General features: G+C 46.0%; 1 protein-coding gene and 1 long non-coding RNA gene across 9 annotated transcripts in view; one reads left to right on the plus strand and one right to left on the minus strand.

Annotated features, from left to right (window-relative positions):
• Positions 1-26,685, minus strand: part of ITGAL (integrin subunit alpha L) — an 87,341-nt gene that overhangs the window by 44,574 nt on the left and 16,082 nt on the right. For 3 of the 7 annotated variants that reach the window (XM_053260799.1, XM_053260796.1, XM_053260795.1), the window contains 4 exons: positions 7,896-8,013; positions 2,449-2,543; positions 1,606-1,670; positions 278-392 (listed from right to left, as the gene is read on the minus strand). In XM_053260799.1, coding sequence (XP_053116774.1) covers positions 278-392; positions 1,606-1,670; positions 2,449-2,485 — 217 coding nt within the window. In that variant the 5' untranslated portion in view covers positions 2,486-2,543; positions 7,896-8,013. Of the gene's footprint in view, positions 1-277; positions 393-1,605; positions 1,671-2,448; positions 2,544-4,330; positions 4,553-4,653; positions 4,710-6,031; positions 6,903-7,895; positions 8,014-26,685 lie in introns of those variants that run through there. The other 4 variants (XM_053260800.1, XM_053260798.1, XM_053260797.1 and 1 more) reach the window with 4 other exon arrangements.
• LOC128329481 (uncharacterized) lies at positions 4,949-16,541 on the plus strand. Of its 2 annotated transcripts, XR_008309676.1 has the most exons (4): positions 5,024-5,558; positions 5,966-6,282; positions 8,951-9,039; positions 15,039-16,541. It is a non-coding gene; the product is annotated as an uncharacterized LOC128329481 (long non-coding RNA). The 2 variants fall into 2 exon arrangements; XR_008309677.1 differs by lacking the exons at positions 5,024-5,558; positions 5,966-6,282 and adding an exon at positions 4,949-5,017.

The raw sequence follows: 26,685 nt of genomic DNA on the forward strand, positions 1-26,685 counted from the left end.
CATCGCAAAATATAGGCTGTTCCCAGTAAAGTTGCTTTTTGTAATTGGCTGATGGTGATTTCTGTGGCCCATATGGCTACAACGACGATATTGATAATATACAACAATATTGATAATAAAATCAAACCATCCCAGGTCCTTGGGAAGGACTCGTTGTTGTTGTTATTAAACCATAAATCCTGGGTTCTGCTCTTGGATCTGGATCTAGCAGGGAGTGAGCTCCAAAGGGTTACAACTGTGGGTGCTCTCCTGAGGTCAAGGTATCTCTCTTCCTCACTTTCATATCCAGTCGTTATGTTCTGGGGATTACTCAATTTAGCATCAAGCAGATAGCAGATCCCGCTCACATAGAGATTCTTGTCGCAGTGTTGAGCAACTCCTGGCCCACATGCCTACAAAAGAGGAGGTTTCACAAGTCAACACTTAAATAAATGCATACATATAAAGAAGTGGGTGAACATTAGGGGAAAGGAAGGTTCTGGAATAAGGGAGCTAAGAAGATAGCACAGGAGATGGTGGGAATCTCAGAAGGGGATCCTGAGATGCTTTCCAGACAGCAGCTATAGTGTGGAGTTTTTAAAACTTCTGTGCAAGTTTCTAACACCAGCTTGCTTGCAGTCCACATGCTCCCATAAATTCCATGCTCCTTCGTAGAGTGCTTTCACTCTCCAGCCACACACTGACCATGGACCTCACGTGATTTTCACAGTTCCACCTGCTGGCCTGAGTTTACTAGTTTTCATTACTAGTTTAAAGTTGTAATGGAAAGGGACAGGTCGTTCTAAAACTTCAAGCAGTGGCTACCAGGTGGCTATGTGAAAATTGTGCAAGGTCCAAAATCAGTATGTGGCCAGAGAATCAAATCGTACTAGGAAAGAGCACAGAGGGCTATAGGAGCATGTGGACTGTGAGTAAAACAGTGTTAGACATTTGCACAAGTTTTAAAATCCCCGCACTTTCCTGCCACTTGGAAAGCTTCTGAATTAGCAATGTAGAACAGGAGAATGTGAACTACCAGTGAACCTATTCTACTGTAAGGGAGGGCAAGACAGGAGAATGTGAATGTGAACTTACCCTGCTGTAAGGCAAGATGATTTGGGGCAGCAACGCTTAAATTAGATCTGACTCATGGGCCACACAGTGCACTGGGAAATGCTCTTGTACATGCCTTCTTGACATAAACAGGAACTGGGCAAAAACACTTTCCAGTAGACCATGTTAATTAGTGGGAGGGGATCTTATCTGGATTATTTTACCTCAACCACTACAGTGTCTCTTGGGTTGGACCTCTGAAGACTCCCGAGGCTCAAATAGACTTAGAGACACAGTAATATAGGTGGATTGCGACTCGAGGACTCAGTAATTATAAGGAGAGAACAAAGCCCCTGTAGAGACCCTCCCACTCCGTGCCTTTAACAGCTTCATTAAAGCCAACAGGAGAAGCCTTTCCCAGCATGGGGGTATGGAGATGAGGAAAGGCTTTACCTCTTGGTTTCTGCCTGTCATGCAGCTGTCAAAGAGAACATACACAGACCCCCCTCCAACCCTGTGGCAGAATTAAAATTTACCCCACACCCCCATTCCAGCATTCCAGTGCAGACTCACAATCATCTGAGATCCCTGAGCATTGCGTGCTAAAGTCATGCCAAGATGGGACACTCCAGAACTTCCTATAAAGACACATAGATCAGATGGGTTAATTCTGAAGGAGAAACATGTACAGTATCTCAGTCCCCTTTGATCTGTAGGCCTCACATCCATAACATCTCTGTGTGGCTGGCACCAGTACCCAACAAGACGGGGCAGTTGTCAAGGCCTAAAGGCCATAAGCAAGATTGCCCCCACAGCCATTTCAAGAAAGGATGAAAGAATTGTGGGTCTTCTCAGAGCCACCTCTGATATCCCGGAACACACACCCCACTGGCAAAAACATTGCTGCTCTGAAGCTCATTGGTGATTTTGGACCAGTAACCTTCTCTCTAATGGCGCAGTGGAAAAATGACTTATCAAGCCAGAGGTTGCCGGTTTAAATCCCCGCTGGTATGTTTCCCACACCTATATCAGGCAGCAGCAATATAGGAAGATGCTGAAAGGCATCATCTCATACTGCATGGGAGGAGGCAATGGTAAACCCCTCCTGTATTCTACCAAAGACAAACACAGGGCTCTGTAGCCGCCAGGAGTCAAAACCAACTTGATGGCACACTTTACCTTTACCGTCTCTCAGCAAATTTATCTCATAAAGTTATTTGCTAATAAAACTTCAGGGTGGGGAAGGTGCCAAAAACGCTTTCCTGTGCACCTTGGAAGAACGGCAGGAATAAAATGTAACAATCAAGTGAAGACCGTGGGTGCACATGCAGTTCATGCACAGCTGCCACAAGTTACATGAGATCACTGATGGCCTCTTAATTGAGGCCTATGAAATCCTGGAGCCCTGAAACTCACCCTCCAGGGGAACGTCCTGGCACTCTTTACTCTGCATACTACATTGGTAGATCTTGCCTGTGGAGTTCTGCTCGCCGGGGGCTCCCACAACAATCCTGAAAAGCAGTAATAAAACAGAGGGCATGGTGTGGGGTACTATGGTCTTTGATGTCCAGACTTAACCTCTTTCCAATATACTGCCTGTGGCTAAATGCAGATCTCCATCTTAGCCCGAGAATGAGGTGCTTCACACAAGCAATGTGAAGCACCAGAAGGGGGGTTGTGGGGAGAGCAGGCTTGACCCGCTCTCCCCACACACGAGCAGGCAGTTTGCCCTGGGCAGCCGGATCGGCCACCCACACGATTACTGGCTCCATCACAGAGCCAGTTGGAGCGGCGGGGATTGAGGGCCAGAAGTCCCAGCATGCCCTGCACGAGTGTGTGGGGCATTCTGGGGAGCCGCCTGACACCGGGAGGCTTGTTGTACCCCACCCCACCCCCACCGGGGGTATACTCGTGAGTTGTCGCAGTGAGGAGCCACGCTGCGGCGACACATGACCAAAAAACTGGGGTTAATGGAGCGTGCACTCCGCTAGCCTCGTTTAATGGGGAGAGGGCATTTAAGAGAGCTGGCTGCAGGAAGCCGTGTGGCTCCCATTGTAGCACACAAGCAGCAGAAACCGGGCTTAGCGCCCAGAGCCTGGTTTCTGCTGCTCGTGAGAATAGCCTTCGTGGCTTGCACTTCCTCTCCACCCTGAGTGCTCTGAATGGGGAACATTCCTCCCTTTTGCCACCACTGAATTAGCTTTTTGTGCAGTTGGACCTATGGAGCTGAATAAGGAAATAGGTTGTTTCTTACAAAGAAACAGAGAATAAATATGCATATGATTTCTTTTTAACCTTAATAACCCTATTGAATAAGCACATTCTTTGCAAGGCACACTCGTTTTTCTTGCTTCCTTTCTATCTTTCTTATTTTCTCTTTCTCTCTTTCTTTCCCTGGTTATTTTGCCTCTCTTCTTGTCTGTCTCTTTTTCTATTCTTATTTTCCTAGCTACCTTTCTTCCTTCCTTTTTGTCAGGAAATTGTGGAATAAGGGGGTGCTCGTGGATGCGGATGGGCTACACCCACCTCACTTGTGCAGTAGGAAACAAAGCTTTGAATAAACCTTGCATGGAGATGGTGCAATTAGGGGCATTTCCAGACAGCAATAAGCTGCAGGATGTGCAAAGTTTTTGTATAAGTTCCAAGTGGGATCTTATTCCCTGTATACATACTGTTGCAAGCTTCCACACTCATTCCCAGTGTGATTTTATCCTCTGTACACACACCAAACAGGGACCATGTGCAATTTTCACAGCTCCACCTACTGGCCAGCTTTTGCATTCCAAGAAGAACTCACCCTTTCCCCAAGTTACCACAAAAGGAGTAATGAAAAATGATGGGTTCTTCTCCGAATGCACGAGCTGACCAGCAGGTGGAGCTGAGAAAATCACACAAGGTCATTGCTGAGCATGTTTATAGAGGGTAAGATCCAGCTAAGAAGTAGCACAGAAGCCTGCAGCATAATGTTTATAAGGAGAAAGATCGTGCTTGGAGCGTGCACAGAAGTTTTGAACATCCTGTAGTTTACTCCTGTCTGGAAAGACCCTAGGAAAGCTGTGGTACCTCACAGCTAAAGAACCTTCCCAACAAACTAAAAAGTACTAATCTTCCCCCTCTTCCCCATCATAACTCTTCACTTTCTCACTTCCTCATAACAACAACAACAAAACACCCATGCAGAAAAGCAGGATATTCTCATTAAAAGGGGAACCATGTAGTTTCCATCCAGTGAAATTGCTGAACAAGAGCTGGGAACGCCCCCTCCTCCACCACAGAATTAAAACGAAAGGGTGTGGACCTGCTGGTTAACCTCACCCAGATGGGGAATCCAAAATAGCAAAAGCAGCCACCACACATATGGAATTCCTCTTTCCAGGCTGTTGTGTGACTGTGTGACAGTGTAAGCACCTGATCCCTTGACTCTTAACCCAATTTTCTCCCTGAACACCCAGACAACCAGGGCATCCAAGTGCCCCCACTAGACCCCAACATCCCAAAGAAGATGGCTCCCCATCTAATTAGATCCCATGCAGTCTCCCTCCCTCCCTCCCTCTCTCTCTCTCTCTCTCTCACACACACACACACAGAGTTGCTTCTAGCCCCACCAACCCATGAACCCACACTTGATCATCAGAGGAGCCCTTGCTTATAGCATGTGGCATTTACTCTGGGAGGCAGTGAAGAAGGGGAGGGGTCAAAGAATGGAGGGTGCTCCTAGCAACAGTTGCTAGGGAGATGAGAATGTTGGGGAGTGGCCCTTAAGGAAGGGAGGGCAGCTGAAGACGGAGAGGAGCAAGTCAAGGAAATATAGATGAAAATAGAGTGAAGAAATAGTGGGAGAGAGACATTTGGGCAAGTAGAAGCAGTATTGTCAGCAGAGGCAAGTAGAAGTGTATTGTCAGCAGAGGCAGGAAGTGGGCAGGCTGGAGGTTTACCAAGGGTAGGGGCACTTTACTGTGGGAAGAGGAAGGATAAGTTAGGACAGGTTAGGACAGGTTAGGACAAAAGTATATAAAGTGTATATAAGTGTAAATAAGCATAAATTGGAGTAAATCTTGACCGTTTCACATTGTTGCTTTTTATTGCAGCTGATTACCGTTTATTAAGGTTTTTCAAATGAGAAATTGTCAAAGTTTTACATACTTTGCCAGGAAATTTCAAATTTCATATTCCAGAAAGTTCATATTTCTGAAATACAATCCCTGTTGAAATAAGGGATTTCTCTGCTTGCTTTTAGGAAGACCCTCAAGATGTACCTGTTTTCCCAGACTTTTAACTGAAATTTAAGTTTTAATGTTTTTATTTACTGAGATTGTTTTTATCTGTTTTATTAATTTTAATTGTTTTATATTGTTTTTACATTTATGTTTTAACTTTGTACGCTGCCTAAAGATGTCTATATCAGGTGGTATAGAAATATGATGGATGGATGGATAAGGTTATCGATCCCACACATTTGTGGCCAAGAGGAGGTGGGGGTGCCCTGCCTCCTGCTTCCTATTGAGTCATTCACTGGGTCCAGATAGGTAAGGAGTGATTTCATATTCCATCTACTGTCATTAAGCACTGCTTCAACTTTGGGGCTTTCACTGGGAGGAGTGGGAAGTCCAGGCCCCAGGTTCTGTGCATATATACTTCTTAGGAAATTCCTCACTTTTGTTTATTTTTTATTATTTTTCCGGTGCTCTTGCACACCTCTGCTATTGCAAAAGGAAGAAAATAAGTCAAAAATCCTTTTGAAGTAGCACAATTGTGCAAGAGCATCTTCTCAAACAAAAAACACAGCCATCTATGGGGAAAAGAGAAACAAATTCAGAACACAATATGGGCAGATAATTCTGAAATTTGGCACACAAGTAGTGATGGCAGGTCTCTGTGTATTTAATTTCAAGTAAATTGGGCAATACATTTATTTTTAATGATTTTTTAACAGATTAAGCCAAAATTGCATTAACATCAGAGAATCACCGTGTCTGGTGCAACTGCCTGCCGTCCTTACCTCCTCCTCCGGGGACGGATAACTGAGTCCTTGGCAGAGGCCTGCCAAGGCCTTGGCAGTGGGCGGCGACCAGGAAGGAGAAGCAGGGGCTATGCAGACCAGCAGAATCCAAGCCCTAACAGCCAAGGGCAGGCCGTACAAGCAGAGGCCACGGTGCCATTACGGGCGGAGCAGGTCCAAGGGAGAGCTGCTGAGGAGGTGCATCGTGATGATGTCAGCAGTGTGCCTCCAGAGGGGAGGGGGCTCAAGAGGTAGGAGGGAGGACAGCCAAGACACAGCTGTAAAGGATGACTGGTTAAGGGGAATAAAGGAGGGCATTGGCTGCCCAAGGGGGTGGGAGGTAGAAGGCTTGTGAAGAGGCACATAAAGGGGATGGCCAAGGATGAGGAGGCTGTCCTGATAGGTAGTGTCCTGGACCTCTGGAGAGAGGTGGACACCAGGACCAACAAGCCCAAGGAGGAGGACCAGGGTGAAGCACATCTCCCTCCCCTTTGTACTCTGAGGCCTGAACCACCCCAGCCCTTCTTTGCAAACTGTGTGCGAGGGGACCTGGCTGGACACACGGCAAACAATAACTACACATTGGAGAAACACTGAATTTTTACAGTGTTCTGTAACCACACCTCCACCTCTCGCTCTATCAGCTTTATCTGCAGGGTCTCTCCATACGGCACAGCAAAAATGTTGGCGTATTCCACACTGCCGTTTTCAACACTCTCCCTAAGGGCAACTTTTCAAACAGGCTTATATTACTTATTAGGGACCAATAATCATGAATTGTCAGGGGAAAGGTTGTTGGCTGTATTAATGCCGCTTTGCTGTTACCGTATTGAAGTCACTGTAAATTCCTCCCTTGTATGAACTACCCCTACCCTATGTGTAGTGAAGCAGGAGTAAATCAGCATTTGGAAAACTCCCAGGAGACAAAGCATGAAAGGACTCATTTTGTGGCATATTAGAAATGGAGGGAGAAAACTATTGTACAGAGGAATTTTAGAGGTTGTTTCCTGTTATTTCTTTGTTTATTTCTATAACAGTTGTTTGAAGCTGTCTGGGTTCTATCTCTTCTCCCAGATTAATATTCAAGTGCCTTTTGGCTTGTATTGGCCACAAGTACTTCCCGCCCAATAAGGAAGTCTCACAGACGGAGGGATTGGGGCCAGGCATGTAGCTAGGGGGAAGTAGGCTGGTGTCCGCCCCTCTCCCCAGCAGCCCCTCATGTGCGCCAGCCACACCCCCGGCATGTGATGTCACATGCAGGGGGTGTGGCCAGCAGCTGGAAGGGCCTGTGCAGCTCTCCGGAGCTCATTTTCCTGCTGGCTTCATTGTCGGCTGGGTGTTTTCTTCATTAGGTCATGGAGGGAACAAAGAAAACACCTAGCCAACAACAAAGCCAGCTGGGAATGAAGCCGACTAGAGCTTGGGGCAAGGGGCGAGCCAGGCGGCTCCCAGGAGTTGGGCGCCTTGTGTTCTTTGAACCCGCTCCACCCCAGATTGGGGCCCTTGGTGGTAATCTCTAACATGTGGATTACTTTTCCTAAGGAGACATGCCTGGGTCCTACCCAGAGTTGCCAGCTGTTCCTGTCATGCCTTTAAAAACAGCCTAACAAATTTAGTGGGTGAAACTTTTCCCATTACTTTATATCTATGCCAGGAAAAGCTTCACCTATTAAATTTTGGATGTTAAAGGCACAGGCACATTACCAAGGTGGCGGGGGGGGGGGAGGGCAGACTGCTATCACTCCTTTTCCACAGTTAGGAGGACCCCAAATACAAGAAAACTCCTTGAAAACAAATCTCTTCCCTGCCCTGCCTGCCCCTAGATCTGGATTCCATTGCAATTGGTGGTGGGTTGCAGGCTTACTTTGCTTCAGCGCCTTCCCCAATCTGCAGGACCTGGTATCCAAACTGCTTGCTGATGTTGTGGGAGAAGAGGGCTGCTGGAAAGATGTCAACGTTGTACTCCAGAGATGGGGAAGGGCCTGTGAAAACAGGAAGTGCAACATATATTCAGGGAGAAGTAAGCAGCACATTCATTTAATTCGTTTCTCTTCCTCACCTAAGATTGCCAAAGGACTGGAAAAAAGCAGCTTGGCCTGCTCCAGTGCCTTTAACAACAGTTTGGAAATCCAAAGGGGAGGTTTCTTAGTGTGGCAATAAGCAGGGGTGTAGCTACCATGGAGCTGGAAGGGGATGTCCAGAGGCACAGGTGTCTGGGGGTCACCCACCCCCTCCACTGATCGCTTGGCTCCAATTTGTGCCAGCTGTGTTCTCAAGCACCCATGCTGGCTCAGTGAGGCAAAGCTGCCCCGATGCCAACAAGAACAGGCCTGCTTTAAAAGAGGCTATGGCCACCGTCTGTTCTCACTGGCATTGGGGTAGGCCTGCCTCACCAAGCTGCCATAGCCTGTGATGTCATTAGTCTGCATCAGCTTGACTGGAGAATGACTAGGTGTGACTGTGGGGTTGGGACTGAATATCCCAACAAGGAGGAACTACTTGCCGCCAGTACTCACAGAAGGCAAAGATTGGGGGGAATCTTCAAATCTTGTCCCAGGGCCCACTCCAACCTTGCTACACCGCTAGCAATAAGCATTGTTACATGGTAATAGCTGCAAACCACACTGTTGTTAAAGCAGAGGAGCAAGCAAGGCAGGTGTTTCCTGCTCATTTGGCAACCCTAAGCTGTGATGAAGGTTGGCGGGGAGAGTTTGTGTGCTAGAACAGTCCTTCATCTCACTTCCAGCCCTTTCATCTTATGGGAGAGGAAGCATGATGACTGCATCCCCATCATGATTTTAGAACACATCAGAGCAAAGTTGCAGCACATTATTTTATTTATGGATTCATTTCCTTTGTTCTCAGCTGGTCAAAGACCAAAATAAATAAATAATTGCTTGATTTCCTTCGCCCCAGCAGCCTTTGCAACAGAGGAGGATAACATTGACTATGAACAAAGTGATGGAGGAAGAGATAGCACAGGAAAAGTTGGCAAGCTTTTCCAAATGGTGAGGCTTTACTCTAGGGGAGGTGGTATACATTGGGTTAAGTTAGGATGAGAGTATATAAAGCATATGTACATTATATGCATATGTATGCATAAATATATATTATGCATATATTATATTATGAGTATATTATGCATATGTATGCATAAATAAAGTCACCTTAAGTGTTGCAGCAGGGAAATGTTTGACTAACAAGCAGAAGGTTGCCGGTTCGAATCCCCACTGCTACTACAGTGGTCCCTCTACTTACGAAATTAATCCGTTCCGAATGCACATTTGTAAGTCGAAAAATTCGTAAGTCGAAAAGCGGTTTCCCATAGGAATGCATTGGGAACGGATTAATGCGTTCCGGAGCCTAGAAAAAAGACCCAGACCCCCAGTAAGGCTTGCAAACTGCACAGGAACATTTCTTTTCAAGAATAAACAGGCAGTAAACAGGCAGGCAAGTCAAGGAAACCGCATGTAAAATTTGTAAGTCGAGGAAACCCCATCTAAAAAATTGTAAGTCGAGGAAACCCCATCTAAAAATTTGTAAGTCGAAAAAACCGCATCTAAAACCAGATCTAAAACTGCCGTTTGTAACTCGAAAAATACTTATGTCGAGTAGTTTGTAAGTCGAGGGACCACTGTATATCGGGCAGCAGTGATATAGGAAAATGCTGAAAGACATCATCTCATACTGCGTGGGAAGAGGCAATGATAAACCCCTCCTGTATTCTACCAAAGACAACCACAGGGCTCTGGGGGCGCCAGGAGTCAAAATTGACTTGATGGCACACTTTACTTACACATAAATAAGGGTATATTCACATTCATATTCAAATATATTCATATTCAAATTTGGGCCATTTACATTGCTGCCCATTTTCTCCTCCTCCACATCCTCCTCTGGCCTCTACTGCCCACTCACTGACCTTTTGCCAGCGAGCTGAGTGATTTGGCTGGTTTCTCTCACACAAGCAAGAGGAGAAGCAACCGCGTCTGCTCAGCAAGCTGGGCGAATTGAACTAGGTGAATCAGCTACTTTCTCTTGCACAAGCAAGAGAAGAAGCAACCAAGCCTGGCCTCTTGCTGGCGAGTCAGTTGAATCTGCTGCTTATGCTTGTGCATGAGCACCTCCATTGTTTGGGTTTTTTGATGTGGGCAAGGGAAACTTGCCCATCTTACCTCACTCTGCTGCATTGCTTCAAACAATTAACTGTAAGAGGCAGACACGTGGATAAAATACATGGTGCTGCCCTACTACCTCTAGTTTTTTAGACTTTTAAACAGCTGAGAACACTGCAGACTCTGAAACTGAGCTGAGATTAACATGTTACAAAAATCTGAATATCAGAAAAGGCTAACAATTGGGTCCTTAGAAATAACCTTCTTTTAAGATGACTCCATGAAAAAGTGGTGGGCTCACACCCAGAACATTTTCCTTGCTCAACTAATTTATGAAGCTGGAGGAGGGGGATAACCCCAACACTACAGAGACAGCACATAACATTTGCCCTTCCATGGTTAAAAATAAATAAATCTCAACCACAATATTTTGCAGATATATGAATCATAAAACCACAAGAAGACTGCCAACGTAAACTAGAGAAAGGGGCTGCCTTTTTAATTCATTCAGATAGTCCAAGGTGTAGGCACATATCCGTGCTGAAATGTTTCAGGTGCAGGCAGCAATGCTTACTGGAGGTCTCAGAAAGGTCAGCCTACATTAATACCAATGGGATTTCCCCTTCATTTTTGCTTTTGCTCAGCCACCATGGGAAACTGCTGAGAGCAACAGATCCATTTGAAGGGAAGCAAAAGGATCTAAATTCTAAACACCAACATGTTAAGATGGGAAGGCGATCATTGCAATGTTAGTAAAATAAACAGAGGTTTGATAAGGAAGTCGGTATTGCATATTTGTCCATTTCCCCCGAGTGTTCTGTTTCTCACCCCCGTTGGGTAACCATAGGCACAGCAGATGCACTTAATACTGGCCATGATTAATTATTTGTGAATGTTTTGAAGCAAAGACAGGAACTTTCTTGGAGTTTAAGTTGCAGTATTATTAACTGCATTCTTATTCCATCCTCCTCCTCCTCCTCACCATTTTGTCCTCATAACAACCCTGTGAAGTAGGTTAGACAAGACACAGAGAGAGAGAGAGAGAGAGAGAGAGAATGACTGGCCCAAGGTCGCTCAGTGAGCTTTATGACCAAGTGGGCATTTGACTCTGGGTCTCCCTGTCCTAGTCTAATACTCTGTACACCACACTGGTACTCCTTTCTGAAAGTATAGTCCATTCTACCTCCAGACATGATGTTCTAAGAAGGAAGAGTTGCATCAGAGTATCTTCATAGGCGGCAGCAGGTTGTGTGTGTTCATGTGCAGGAAGAGGCACCTTTGACTTTATCTCTCCATCTTTCACATGTTTTGCAATAGAAACTCATATTTCACACTCTTTCAGAACATATATTTCACACTTTTTCTAAAAACAATTGACTAGCATTGTGTGGTTCCTTCAAAGTCAAACAACCTTACCCTTACCTTAATAGCATATTTATGCAAATAGAAGATGACCCTGAATTTAAGATGACCCTCTTAAAAAATATAGGTTAAATACAAGTTATACCTGTATTTACTCAAATGGAACAGCATTCTGGATTTAACATCCCCCTCCCCTTCTAATATCAAAGATTTTGGGGGTGAAACCTAATCTAAGATTCAGGTAAATTCAGTAATATGTACACACACACACACACACACACACAATTCAAGTACACATCTCATTTTTGGTTCTGAGGCCCAGAGTCCCCCTCAGCTGTGAGCTGCTTCATGCATTAAGTAGCAAAAAGAATCTGCATTTTCCACCCTGTGTACACAAGATGGGGATCTGCTGTTAATCCTGATTCTCTCTTTTCTGTGTGCCTGTACAATATACATATATGTTTGTCATATGTACACGTTAGAATTTTACCTACACATAATAAACATATGTCTGTTCCAGATCCAAGAATGTGCAACCACTAGGCTTACTGACTGTGTTACTGGGCATGCAACATTAACAGCAGTGCTATCTGCAGGAATGTAGCTGGTGACACTTTTCCTGTCGCAGTGAGTTTCTCGGAAATACTGGTATTTCCCAGAAGCTTTTCAAGGTTTTCGCAATGAGAAGGCCATTAGAGGAAGACAAGCATCCCTGGTTTAGTTACTAGTACTGTGACTTTGGGATCCTTAGCTGGCAGCCCTATTCTTTTGTTAAATTAAGCATTGGTTGATGGACCAAGAGGCCCTGAGGATGTTCCTAAATGGCTCTGTGGATGGCTCTGCACCACCATCCCGAGGGCGAAGTAATACACAGAGCTATCAATAGTTATCAGGAGTCTGGCAGGTATCTATCTATCTATCTATCTATCTATCTATGAGCCCCTGGTGGCGCAGTGGTAAAACTGCCGCCCTGTAACCAGAAGGTTACAAGTTCGACCCTGACCAGGGGCTCAAGGTTGACTCAGCCTTCCATCCTTCCGAGGTCGGTAAAATGAGTACCCAGAATGTTGGGGGCAATATGCTAAATCATTGTAAACCGCTTAGAGAGCTCCGGCTATAAAGCGGTATAAAAATGTAAATGCTATTGCTATTGCTATTGCTATCTATCTATCTATTTGATTTATATCAAATAAAGGTAGTCACATAAGGGGCTGATGGGAAAGTATAAGGACACACACACACACACACACACACACACACTTCTAAGTTTTCCTCAGCCAGAGCAGGAGCATTTCCAGATGGGGCTTTTAATTCACTTCTCCAGAATGGAGGGTGTGCATTCACATATTAGCCAGGTTTATCCCGAAATCCCTGCACTTGACACACAATTTGTGGTTTTCATTGCCCATTAGAGCATAGCCCAAAATATGTCAGGGGCAAAAAGGATCCACTTTTTGCATCAGGTTTTGGGGGCAAATTTGAGTTCGCAGTAAACTCTTGCAGTAAAGCCTGCTGTTTGGAAATGCTCCAGGCTAGTGCGGAAAACAGCAGGCAGGCCAGACGAGACAGATGCCGACTGATTTTTGTAGCCTAGAACGAAGCACTGAGGCAGAAGGTATCATCATCTATTCTGTAGGAAGGGATGTAGCCACCTGTTGCTGATTTATGGGAGTGCTCTGCTTCTACTGCTCTTCCAACTCCATCCATTGCTCAACTGGTATATTTGTAAATATACCAAATACTACAAAGATATCATGAGATTCCAGTTGTTTCTCCTCCAAGGGGAAGAGAGAAAGAGAAAAGGGAAGCTGAGAAGTGCAGCACCCACGAAACTAGTCACCACTCAGAGAAGTGAGGGTGGGAAAGAGACAACACTATTGTCCTCTGCAAAGCACAGTAACCGGGGAATGTCCGGTAGGTTCTAGGCCTTGCCCAGCCCACTGCATGAAAATGAAAGGCAGGCTTTGACTGGATCCCAGAAGAGAAAGAGATTGAAAATGGCGCAGCCATGATGCCCTCACTCAGCCAGCCAATCAGATTTGCAGTACTGGCTGGAATGGAAGGGAGGAGAAGCAAGGCCAAAGTGAGAGCTACCACTAGTTCCCGAACTACTGAACCTGATGCCTGCCCTGGATCTGCTGTCACAGGAAGGATCACCACGACTAGTGCCCTTCTCTTCCCGCTGTACTGTGTAATATCGCCTACTCAACACCATGCCCTCTAACATTTCAGAGAGGAGCATAGGAGGCCCGCATGGGGATTGGGGAGAGGGGCACATTGCCAAAATTAAACAAGGGAGGACAAGTGTCTCTGTCTGGACCCCTGAGGGAGGCATGTGTGTGAAGAACCTGGCCTTTATTCCACCCAAAGGCCAGAATTTTCCTTTATTCTGAACTCCATTTTGAGCCTTTTCTGCCTCATGCAACAGCCTACTGTCAGTCAGGTACCTTCTGTGCGATTTCCAATTTGTTGGAATCAGCCAAATGGAATTAATTAGAAGATATACTGTGCAAATGAGCTTCCTATTGTCTGGCACCATCTGTGAGCAGCAAGTAAATCCAGCCAGCGTGAGAGAGCCAGCGTGGTGTAGTGGTTAGAGTGCTGGACTAGGACTGGGGAGACCCGAATTCAAATCCCCATTCAGCCATGATACTTGCTGGGCGACTCTGGGCCAGTCACATTTCTCTCAGCCTAACCTACTTCACAGGGTTGTTGTGGGTAGAAACTTAAGTATGTAGTACACCACTCTGAAGGAAGAGCGGAATATAAATGTAAAATAAATAAAAATAATAAATAATGAAATAAAACCGCATGGGCCTGATTGCCCATCTTCGTATATTGGCTGGGACTTTGACTTTAAAAGACCTGAGCAATTTCCCAAACAATATCACTGGGTCAGGATGAAAAGGTACCTTGTTTGCTTATTGGGCAGCAGCAATATAGGAAGATGCTGAAAGGCATCATCTCATATAGTGCGGGAGGAGGCAATGGTAACCCCCTCCTGTATTCTACCAAAAGAAAACCACAGGGCTCTGTGGGCGCCAGGAGTCGAAATCACCTTGATGGCACACTTTACCTTTCTTACCTTGCTTTTGAATCCGTGCTTTTTACATCTTTTAATGCTTGTCTCTGTAAACGGTTGCTTTTCTATATGTACTTAAATCAACTAGATTTGTAATTGTTTTAAGCTTACTCTGACTGTGCTGGGATTCCTCAGTTCTCCTTACTTACTCCCACTCCAGCCACATGCGACTGCAAAGGTTTTGAGAGATTTTTGATAGAATTCTGAGGGCACTCCTGTTTAGGCTAAACAGGAAAGATCCCCCCCTGGCAGTGAGTGGGCGTGACAGCATTACCAATAGTCAATGTTTAATAATGATCCTGTTAAGATAATCTGGAGAGGTCCGGTTCTGGTTGCCGCCAACTCATTTGGTGGCAACTCAGGACCGGGCCTTCTCTGTGGCTGCCCCAGGGCTTTGGAACTCGCTCCCTGCTGAAATAAGAGCATCTCCTTCTCTGTTTGTTTTTAGGAGGACCCTGAAGACGTACCTATTTTCCCAGGCCTCCAACTGATACCAATTTTTTAAATTTTAATGTGTTTTTATCTATTATGATTTTTTTCTCTTTATGAACTTTACATATTTTATATTTTATATTATGTTTTAATTCTGTACACCACCTAGAGATTCCGATATTGGGTGGTACATAAATTCAATCAACCAACCAACCAACCAGTCAATCAATCAATAGAAAAGGGCCCATCAGTGAGGCCATCTGGACCCCGGGGTCAACCATTATAGGGTGGGTCCATCGGCTGGGCGACAGCTCACTCTCTGCTCTCTGCCTCCTGGCTCACTGACCCACTGCTGGCTCCTGATTACAGGATTAATCTTGACTTTAAACCAAGGTATATGAGTTTGTTTGTTTTTAAGTTTCTGAGCCAGAGAAATGTACGTCAGCAAATGTGTGTGAAAGTGTCTGCAATGCATGCATGGTGAGTGTCTGATATTTTTTGCACAGGAGTGAAAGGATGTTCCAAGCACACGTATTCTTTTTCACCCCAGCCCAATGTTGCCTCAGAATCCATCTGCTCCTTGGGGATTAGGTTTGCTCATCTCATCTCATTACCAGTTATTATCATTATCCATTAGCTGAAATTGGTTACATAGGAAACTGCCTTATACTGTCCATCTAGCTCAGTATAACACTGACCGGCAGTAGCCCTGCATGGTTTCAGATGTTCTCAGCCCTGCCTGGAGGTGCCAGGGATTGAACTTGAGACCTTCGGCATGCAAAGCAGATGTTCTGCCAGCAAGCTACAGTCCAGCCCCACCCACCCCATTCACACATTATATTCAAAGCATGTACAATCTGTGTACAGATAGATAGATATGCACATATAATACAGTTATTCTCACGTTCTTCACATGTACAGCCGTTCACTTCCTTTCTGTACCCTGCATTGAGAGGGTCTGTACCCAGCTTCATTTTTAAAATGAACAGTCATTTAGGAAAAAACACGCACATGTGTACAGATACCTGAACACATTACAACCTGTCTGAAGAGGGCTATGTTTAACTGAAATAATTGCATACTTTCCCCAACCCCGCTCCATTTCCCCCTGCCTCTTTCTCTTTTCCCCCTCTGTTTGACTTATGTCAATATCAGTCAGTTAGTCAATTTATTACCTGATTAGTTACATATATCTAGATTGTAAGCTCCTCAGGGCAGGGACCTGTCTTTTATTTCTTTGTAAAGCACCATTTGCATTGATGGCTAAACTAACTAAGAGTTCTTCAATTGGGTTACAGCCCCAATTCTCTCGTTTTGACTGACATCGTGTTGCATAGCAAAAGAGGAAGAATTGTTTGCTGTGTTGAAATATCTGGGGGGTGAGGCTGTCACTTGATAAAGAAGAGGGCCTGCTGGGAATGGGGCTTCCAGGAAGGTGATCATGAGTTAAATCTGAAACAGATCAGCCATAAATATAGAGGCCCTGCTCCTGGGCAGCCTAATTAGCCAGGTCTCTTGCTTTTCCTGGCATAGCACTGAAGTTCCAGGAAAAGCTTCATCTGCTATGGGGTGGGGGTGGGGTATGGGGGTGACAGCTTGTTGGTGATGCACCATAAAATTGTCTGCTATGTGGCTCAAAAAACACAGTTTTGAGATCCTTAACACTCTTAATAATTCCTGTTCTTCAAACTGAGAACACTGATGATGCATTCTTCTCACTATATGAACTTATGTTATTTCTCTTCTTAGTAAAAAAAAAAGGCACCTAAACGTTTCCGGGTTTTTTGAAACCACTTCTTCACTATCTTGCCCTCTGCTCTGTTCCTCACCTATGCAGACACTAAATTGAAAAAATACACACAAAATGTGTTTTATAGTGTTTGAAAGCACTTCTTAAAATGGCTCTCTGAAACACACAAAGGATACCATATCAGGTTTCAAGACCACCAACTCCTGCTTTAAATTGTTTCCCAGCATGACAACAAAATGCCGCTAACAGATGCTGTGATGAGGATCTTGGGCGGGCGGGGGGTGGGGATCAGGTATTATCCACCGCTGCCTCTCTGGAGGCTTTTCACACAGGGCTTTTATTGTGAATCCACTCCAGGATGCTTCCTAGAGTAGACCCTGCAACGGGGTCATGTCAGATCTTGTGCTTTCACACTTCCTGCATTGTGACACCGCAGTCCCTACTCAGACAGCAGGGTGCTGTTCACATTGCCAATGCTTTCTCTTGAATTTAACTGCTGCAATACAGAGTTAGGACGTCATATATCCAGCATAAGGAAGTAGCTGTTTTGGGGGGTTGTTAGTTGCTCCCTCTGCTCTTGTTCCCCCTTCTGTTTACGTTTGCAATGCGACTTGCCTGAATGCAGGCATTTTGCTGCTCTTGAGCAGCTAGTCTGGAAAGCACCCTGATTGGAGTCCACATATTAGCTGGATTTACCCCGACATCCCTGCGGGCTATCAGGGCCCAGGACAGACAGGGCTTTGATTTTCCCCAATGGAGGCTGCGAATTCTGGCTTATCCCGAAGTATGTTTGGTTTTTTAAAAATCCTCTAGTTTCAGAGGCTTTTGAAAAATAACCCGGGGCTTCTGTTATGCCCTGCAGTTTTCTCTGTTATGTTTGTGTTGGTCATGCCAGTAAATCTGCGTGTTTCAAAACTCAATTAAGGGGAGCTTGACAGCTGTTTTGGGTATGGGCTGCTCTAAGTGATTTGCAAGTGCAAGTGCTGGGCGGGGGGCGGTTTGCCAACACAACACTGCATTGGCAGAAATCAGGACAGGGACGGGGGGTGGGGTGACGGGGACAAGGCCACCTAGGGGTGTTTTTTTGTTTTGACTTTTAAAGCCGCCGCTGAGCAGTGTCAGTGGAATGGGAGGGCAGCGAGAGCAGCTCTCCCACCTCCCAAACGATGAAGGGAAGCTGCTCTGGGGCAGGGCGAGGTCTGGCTGGGGCGGGTGGGGCACTGGCGAGTGGTGTGACAGGGTAGCAGCGGACTGACTCGGAGTCTCTAGAGCACTCACCACCGCAGCCGCCAGCCACTGATTGTCCGAGAGGGAGGAGCTGGGAGGGCGGGCAGGCAAAGAGCTCCCATTCTCGGCCCTGGCTGCCTCCAAATGAGGTAGACGGGCCGATTTCAGGCTTTTGTGCACGCCATATACCTCAAGGCATATGTGTGGAAAACCTCCAGATTCCCCTTTCCTGCTACGGTCTACTAATACCATCCTAAAGACCCCAGTAAGGGGTGTTTTTTTAGGATCTGTTCACTGGGAACCTCTGGCCGCCTTTGCATCTACATAGGTGGGAAGACATGGCCAATATCCCTTTGTACTGTATTTTTGGGGGAAACTGTGTGAGAGAAATAGGCACGTGGGAGGATACACTTTTTTCAGAGCATTCACACACACCACTAACCTCGCATGGTCAAAGTACACAAATGGGCTTTATTACAAGTTTAGGAACAAGGGTAGAGAAAAAGACCAGGCATATAAGAAAGGAAAAGCGTGCAAGTGCCTAATTTGCAGAAAGGCTTACAGGTTACATTAGTAATCTTCATTATTTTCCAAGCAGGAGCCACTTCGGCTCTCATATTGAAGGCTTTATGCCATTCAAAGGCTTTATGCCATTTCTCTTTGTGCCAACGTTTTCACGGGCCCTGCTTCTGTGCCTTTAACCAGATACGGGGAAAACGTACAGTAGTGCTTGGCCATGCTGCAGATGCACTGCCAACTTCATCCTTTTCGTTACCTACCAGTGCATTACACTCCCTTCTCCTGCCTCCTTTTTGCTTACATAGTGTTGCCTGCAAAAATCACACACACAGTCAGCTATTTTGTTTTCTTTCTTTCAGTGAAAAAATTGGCACCTCTGATTTTCAAACATGCAAAAAGAGTTGATGATTTCCCCAATAGTGAAAAGCTTGAGAACTAGCGGTTGGACCAATTGCAGCCCTTGGCTCTGGAAAACCCTCCCTGCAAATGTTTAAAAGCCTTGTTAGCAGCTGTGTCCTTCACAGTGATTTGATCTGCAGAAATCAGGGTATCTCCATACTGCTTTTATCTCTGTACCATACTGTACAGAGATAAACACTGTATATGTTGCTAATCTCTGTATATCACATTTTTGTCCGAGTCACAGCTACTACGGAAGGATGGAGGAGATTAAAACATCCTCTCTAATTGCCTTGTTTTAGTCACAAGGAGGGTAAGAGCTTGCCAGTTTATACTATCTACCTGCCTGCCTGCCTACCTACCTACGCAAGATTTCTGCTAGATTCCATTTCCAGACCGAGGAACGCTTCAGCTACTAGATGTCTAGTTTCTGCCTGTCAAGGAGCTCAGCTGAAGCACTGAAGTCCTCCCAGATCACAGTTTGTCAAGCAGGAGTGGGCAAACTTCAGGCTTGTGAGTTCTACTTTGTTTTTTTAACTAGAACCTGTCTGAGCCAGATGCAAAAAAAGCAGCTAGTAGGAGGGGCATGGAGCTACATGCAAAATAGTGGTTTGGGGGCACGGCCAATTACCAACACATAATTGGTAGTTTTACTTGCTGGTGTTAAACTACTGGGAATCAGAAATCCTTGCTGATCTACTGGAGCATTCCCAGACAGGGCTCTTAGCATGCTTCTCCCACCATTCGCACATCAACTGGATTCACGCACGATTCGGATTTTTCATTGCCCGTTAGAGCCTAGCTTGATTTATGTCCGTGGTAAAAAAAAAATCAATTTTTTGTGGCCGTTTTTGGGGGCAAATTCAAACTCGCAGTAAACTCAGGGTAATGCCTAGTGTCTGGGAAATCTCCTCTGAATAACTCAGAATCAGGAGTATTCTGATCTGCCTGCCGGGTGCCCCCACAGACATTTGGCTTCTTTCACTTCTCATCTCTCTGCAAAATGTCGTTCCATGTGGATGGCAGGAATCATTGTAACACAACTTGTATCTCTTCCTGTCTTTCTGTAGAACAGCTGGAGGAGGTGATCTTGGTTTTCCATACCACAAGAACTGCTAACTTCAATCAAGCACCACAGCTATGCTTTTAAGAGAACCTTGATATACCCACAGCTCTGTGAAAAACCTTTGCCTGAGATACGGGTGTGAGGTGTGAATGGAGAGATAGAGGGTGCCAAGAACAGCCCCTCCTGCTGCCACAGACGTACACACCCACATGTGTGAGGAGGGTCATATTGTCCCTTAAGGACATAAGAACAACCCTGCTGGATCAGGCCCAAGGCCCATCTAGTCCAGCATCCTGTTTCCCACAATGGCCCACCGGATGCCACTGGAAGCCAACAGGCAGGAGTTGAGGGCATGCCCCCTCTCCTGGTGTTACTCCCCTTGCCTCAGGCAGCAAAATGACTTGGACCACCCCTGTCTTCAGGTTTTTAGGCAGGAGTAATCCTCATTGTCTACTACCTGGTCCTTTTAACTGAAGATAACAGGATTAAACATAGGAACATAGGATGCTGCCTTATACCGAGTCAGGCCATTGATCCATCTAGCTCAATATTGTCTACACAGACTGGCAGCGGCTTCTCCAAGGTTACAGGGAGGAATCACTCCCAGCCCTATCTGGAAATGCCAGGGAGGGAATCTGGGACCTTCTGCATGCAAGCAGGCAGGTGCTCTTCCCGAGCGGGCCTCATCTCCTAAGAGAAATAATTAAGGGAAATTACAGTATCCAAATGTAATCTCCCATTCAAATGCAAACCAGACCCTGCTTAGCAAAGGGGACAATTCATGTGAAAAAGGCCAATTCCATGCTAGGAATCATTAGGAAGGGGACTGAAAATAAAACTGCTAATGTTATAATGCCCTCGCACAACACTATGGTGCAGCTACACCTGGAGTACTGTGTACAATTCTGGTCACCACAGTTAAAAAACAACATTGTAGAAATGGAAAAGGTGCAGAAGAGGGCAGCCAAGCTGATTAGGGGCCTAGAGGACCTTCCTTATGAAGCAAGGCTACAACACCTGGGGCTATTTAGTTTAGAAAAAAAGACGACTGTGGGGAGACATGATAGAGGTCTATAAAATCATGCATGGTGTGGATAAAGTGGATAGAGGGAAATTTTTCTCACACATAACACTAGAACCAGGGGTAATCCCATGAAACAGGTTGCCAGGAAATTTAGGTCCAACAAATGGAAGTACTTTTTCACACAATGAATAATCAATTTGTGGAATTCTCTGCCATAAGATGTGGTGTTGGATACTAGTTTGGATGGCTTTAAAAAGGATTTGGATAACTGCATGGAGGAGAGGTCTATCAATGGCTACTAGTCAGAGGGCTATAGGCCACCTCCAGCCTCAGAGGCAGGATGCCTCTGAATACCAGTTGCAGAGGAGTAACAGCAGGAGAGAGGGCATGCCCTCAATGCCTGCCTGTAGGCTTCCAGTGGCATCTGGTGGGCCACTGTGTGAAATAGGAGGCTGGACTAGATGGGCCTTGGGCCTGATCCAGCAGGGCTGTTGGAGGGGGGGAGGGGGAGGGGTGTTATTTAGGTCAGTTGGTAGCCTTGCATAGAGGCAAGTGTGATATTTTCAGTGCATGACAGCCCACCAGAGATGCAATAGGTTCTGAGGAGTCTACCTGCATCCTGTATACATGAGTTCCTGTAAAAATAATTTTCTGGGAGTGGGGGAGAAAAGTCATTTTCAAGGAGTTAGAACTTGGCCTTTAATGCTGCCTATGGACATACCCTCCAACATATCACAGATGAAAACAGGGTACAGATACATTGGTCATACTTCAATTCTTATACCAAGGATTACTGAAAGAATCCTCCCCCTGCCACATTGCCAGTTACTTGATGTCTCTTGTTTTATTGCTGCTTCCCTTGTAAGCACCAAAGCAATCTGATGCTTGTTTAATTATTTTAAAATTGCTTTAAGGTTTTTATTTTCTGTGTTTTAACCTGTTTTATGTCGCTGTAAACCGCCCAGAGATGAAAGTTTGGGGCGGTGTACAAATTTGATAAATAAATAAATGAAATAATTAAGCTTTATTCAAAAACAACGGTATTTTTCTCCTTCTCCCTCTCTGACTCCTCCCCGCACACTCGCTACAGGATCCCAGTGGGACAAACTTCTAATTAACAAACATAAAAAGATTGCTAGATAGAATACAAACTATCTCTTCCCACTTCTGTATGCTGTATTTATTCACTCTACAGTCACTTGTTTTCCACCCATATATAAGCCACGAGAGGATTTGTTTGTTTGGTTAATTATAGGTTATATTTTTCTGAGATGATACAGGCACAATCACTCATACAGATCTCTGCTACAAAACTGAAACTAGATTCTCTGTTTCTTTCACATAGCCTGTCTCCTCCTGAGGCCTTCTGGGCTTGACTTTTAAAGAAGCAGTGCACAACACAAGCAATAACAGTTCAAAATATATTTTAGTAGCTTAAGTCCATGAAGCGGTGAGCTGGGCATCACACAGACTTCAGTGTTCATATCCACTTCCTACTTTAGGATTCACCTTCTAAAGTCCCTGGGGATGGATCTGGACCCCAAATAATGACAACTGAACTCAAAATTCATGCTAAAAATGTTAATAAGGCAAAATAGGGCAATAATTTGCTAAGGCCAGATAGCAGACAATTGGGTCTGTCCATAGTGAACAGGAACAATTGGAGTCTATGTGGCTCAGTCCTGGAATCTGTGAAGGCTAAAAGGCATTTGGCACATGCTCAGAGACCGTCTTGTCACAATTACTTCACAGGCTGAGAACATGTTCTAGAGCCCGGGCATTCATCTGACAAACTGATATCTGCAAGTCTAAAAATTTCCCTAGTATGATTGCCAGCACGTGCACACACAATATGTTTTCTCTCTCACTGCACTCCATTGCAATAGGCAAACATTTCATCTGCAACCGTTTTGTGTGGTGGGTTGCTGTTAAGAGACACAGCAGCAGGGCCAGTGAAATAGCTGGCAACTCTGGGAGACTGGCAGCTCATTGCTGCATCCTTGAGGTGAAATGGCTTGATTCAGACTCATTTCCTATGTGGGGTAGCAGCCTGGTTTCTTCCCCGCCGCCAAGACCCACAGTGGCAAGAAACTGGGTTTGCTAGAGAGTCGTCCGCAACTTTATTACCGCTACCACGGATGCTGTCAAAGTGGTTCCCATGCGTGTTGTGACTCAGATGGAAACCAAAGACCTAGCTGGAAATATCACAAAATGAGGCAGAGGAGGATGTGTGCATTTAATAAAAAAAATCACAACGTGGGTTTAATGAATGTAGTGGGACTTCTGCAGAGATGGTCTAAGATATTTTGCTGCATGAGGCATAATACAGTATGATGCCTCAAATCTGTGGTTGAGGGCTCCGCAGGGGCAATGTTAGCCCTGGGCCCCTGGGGCATGTACCCCAAATGCTTTGCTGGGTGCCCCAGATCTCCAGTCCCAGCCTCAACCTTGTTTTAAGTATGGAAGAGGTGGTGATTGGGGGCATGTGCTGGTCTGGAATTTCCCCCTCCTCTATCCATGATTGTCTCTCTCCTTCCACGTCTGTGCCATAATCAGTGGTGAAGTGCTGCAGAGACGGGCAGGGGTGCAGTCCTGCTACTTTCCCCCCCTCCAGGATCTCAGCAGGGATGCAAAGCCCTTTCTACATGGAAATAATGTGCTCTTGCTTTTCCAACCATTTATTACCATCCGTCCTGTCTTAGAAACATAGGAAGTGAACTGAACTGCCTTGTTCAGTTCAGTATTGTCTACACTGACTGGCAGCAGTTCTCCATGGTTTCAGGCAGGAGTCTTTCCCAGCCCTACCTGGAGATGCTGCCAAGGATCGAACCTGCGATTGTCAGCATGCAAGTCCTACATTGGATTAGTGTCAGAATATCCTACAATGAATGACTGGGAGTGCCAACAAAATGCACTGGTTCCAAATGGCTATGGAATGAATCGAATTTCCAAATGGCCAACAGCCATTTGGAAATCCCATTCATTCCTATGGCCATTTAGGAAAAAACCCAGAATATTTTGGTGGGCATTCCCAGTCATTCATTCTAGTACATTCCCTAGAGTCTACATGTTCTTCTTGTGAGAGACCCATGCAAATTATTGCGTCTACCTAAGCAAGGGGTGTGGCTGTCATGGTGCCTGTGGCTATGGGGGCTGTCATGGAGAGCACCTGCACTTCTGAATTTGCGGCTACATCACTGGCCATAATGAAAAGGGGATGGATGGATGGATGTAGCACCTTCCCCTGTTTCTTCTTCTGTTCCAATGCTCATTCTGTCCCTCCATTACAGCAAGCACTTAGAAGGAGAGGGACAGATCATGTACAGAGGAGGGGAAAATTCCAGCCCAGCAGCCGCCAGAGGCACATAGCAACATTGGAGGGGGCCCTGGGACAAGAAGTGAAGATCAACCCCTGCCTTTTGGGGAGGTGGGAGGAAAAGAGCAAGCTGCCACCCCTCTAGCAAGGACCCCACCACCACTGGGGATCCGGGGGTATTTGTCGCACTTTGTCCAATTACAGCACTGGCCCGAGCAGGCACGGACTTGGAAAGAGGAGGCAGGGCTGCTGGGCTGTGGTCTTTCTTATGGCGGTGGTGGACCTGGCTGTGGGGACTCTCTCTTGGGGCAGTGGTCCCAGTAGCCTGTGGGCTCTCTTGACCCAGGAGGAGGAGGCAGGGCAGCTGTGGGCTCTCTTGGGGTGGTGGCCCAGGCCCCAGAAGCAACCTTGCGGTGCAGTGGGGCCTCTCTCTTGGAGTTGTGACCCCAGCGACCTGCGGGCTTCCTCAGAGGCCCAGAAGAACAAGGAAGAGTTGCTGGGGCTGTGGGCTGTCTTCCTTGCCCAGTGGCCCTGCAGGTTGTGCTCGGCAGCAATGAACGATGTGGTGAGGATGTGGTGGCAGTGGCAGCAATGATGGAGGCCAGAGGAGGAGAGAGGTAAAAACAAGAACAAAAAAGAAGTTGGGTAGCTTGGCTGCTATAAAAGAAACTCTGAAGCGGGGAGCAGTATGAAGAAGGCACAACAAACCACACAGCCACAAAACAGTTACTAATGGAGGGAGAGTGTGGAAGTTGGAGCCTGAGCAAAGAACTGTGGTCCCTGGACGGGGCATTGCTAGGTACTTAAAAGATTCGAGGCCCAGGCCCACAGACCCCCTTCTGATAATTAACTTGATCATGACCACCCCCCTGAATACTTACATTTGGGTTGTTGTTGTTTTTCTTCTCCCCAAGTATCCAATATTATAATACAGGGGCTATGAAGGTGGAAGCAGCAGAGCAAGGTGAAGCTGGGAGCTCTCTCCTGTGCTCCATGCAGGTGCCTCCCTCGCTGCACTTCCTTTCTGGAAGAGGTCAGGGAGGAGGGACTGAGCAATTCCCTGGGGCCCATGCCACATAAGTCACCCCCTAATGACATCCCTGCTCCTGGATCTTTTCAGTACCTAGAAGGGCCTCGGCTGCTCAGCATTCTCAGGCCATGTTGCTGAAGCAGACGACATGTGAGTACTCTGACTATGCCACCAAGCCATGCAGTTGCAGTAGGGGCCTTCGTAGCTTAAGTTGGGAGGAGAAGACAAGGTGTGCCCCAGTGAAGTGAAGAAGGGAATATGGATAGTGTGCTTCCATGGGGTGAGGAAGTGCAAATTGATTCGTGGCTGAATTGATTTGACTCGAATCTGGTTGATTCAAGTTATTTGACCTCGAATTGAATCACCCTTGAGGGTATTGACCAGATTCGAGGTTGAATTGAATCGCCCTAGATTTGGCTTGAATTGATTTGGCGATTCGAGTATCCATTTTGTTTTTGCAATGTCAGACCTCCAAGCTTCTTGTGGTGTGTGCAGCAGCTTGCTTCACCCATAGGGGACAATGGGGACATGAAATATCCCATTGTCACCCAAACCCAATGGGCTGCTAGGGGCACCACAGCGGGTTGGGTGGCTACCCATCATGGGAGCTAGCCACCACCCAACCCATGTAGCAATTGGCCACTTTGATTATTTTTGGTTAATTTTTAAAATTTATCTGGGTCATTCCAAGTCAGTTAACTGGAATGATCCAGTCTAGGGAGATGTCGTCTACCCATTGGGTTCAATGGGTAGACCAGCTCTCCAGCAAACCTAATGGGTTTTGCTGGAAAGCTGGTCTACCTAGAGAACCCAATAGGTAGACCAGGTCTCTAGAATGGGTCAGTTAGGGAGTCCTAGTCTCCCCATTGGATTATCTAGGTAGACCATCTCTCCAACAAACTCAATGGGCAAAACCCAATGGGCAATGGTCAGTGACCTGGAATGACCCACTCTACCCATTGGGTTGAAAGACCTGGTCTACCATTGGGTTCTGTGGGTAGAACAACTCTCTAGCAATCCTAATAGGTAATCTGCACTGAGTTTGCTGGAGAGCTGGTCTACCCATTGAACCCAACGGATAGACCAGGTCTCCCTTGTAAAATTAGGAGGCCTCATAATTTTTTTTTAAATTTACCTAAAATCAACCAAGTGCCCAATTGCTACGTGGGTTGGTTGGTGGCGGCATCCATGGTGCCCCGCCACCCAACCCACTTTGGTGCCCCTAGCCCTTAAAAAAAAAAGGCCAAATCAATTTGAATTCAAATTAAACCGCCCTGAGCCATTTTGGAAGGGTGGTATACAAATCAAATCAAATCAAATAAATAAATAAAT

The sequence above is a fragment of the Hemicordylus capensis genome, chromosome 6, assembly GCF_027244095.1.
Source record: "Hemicordylus capensis ecotype Gifberg chromosome 6, rHemCap1.1.pri, whole genome shotgun sequence".
Taxonomy (NCBI): Eukaryota; Metazoa; Chordata; class Lepidosauria; order Squamata; family Cordylidae; genus Hemicordylus; species Hemicordylus capensis.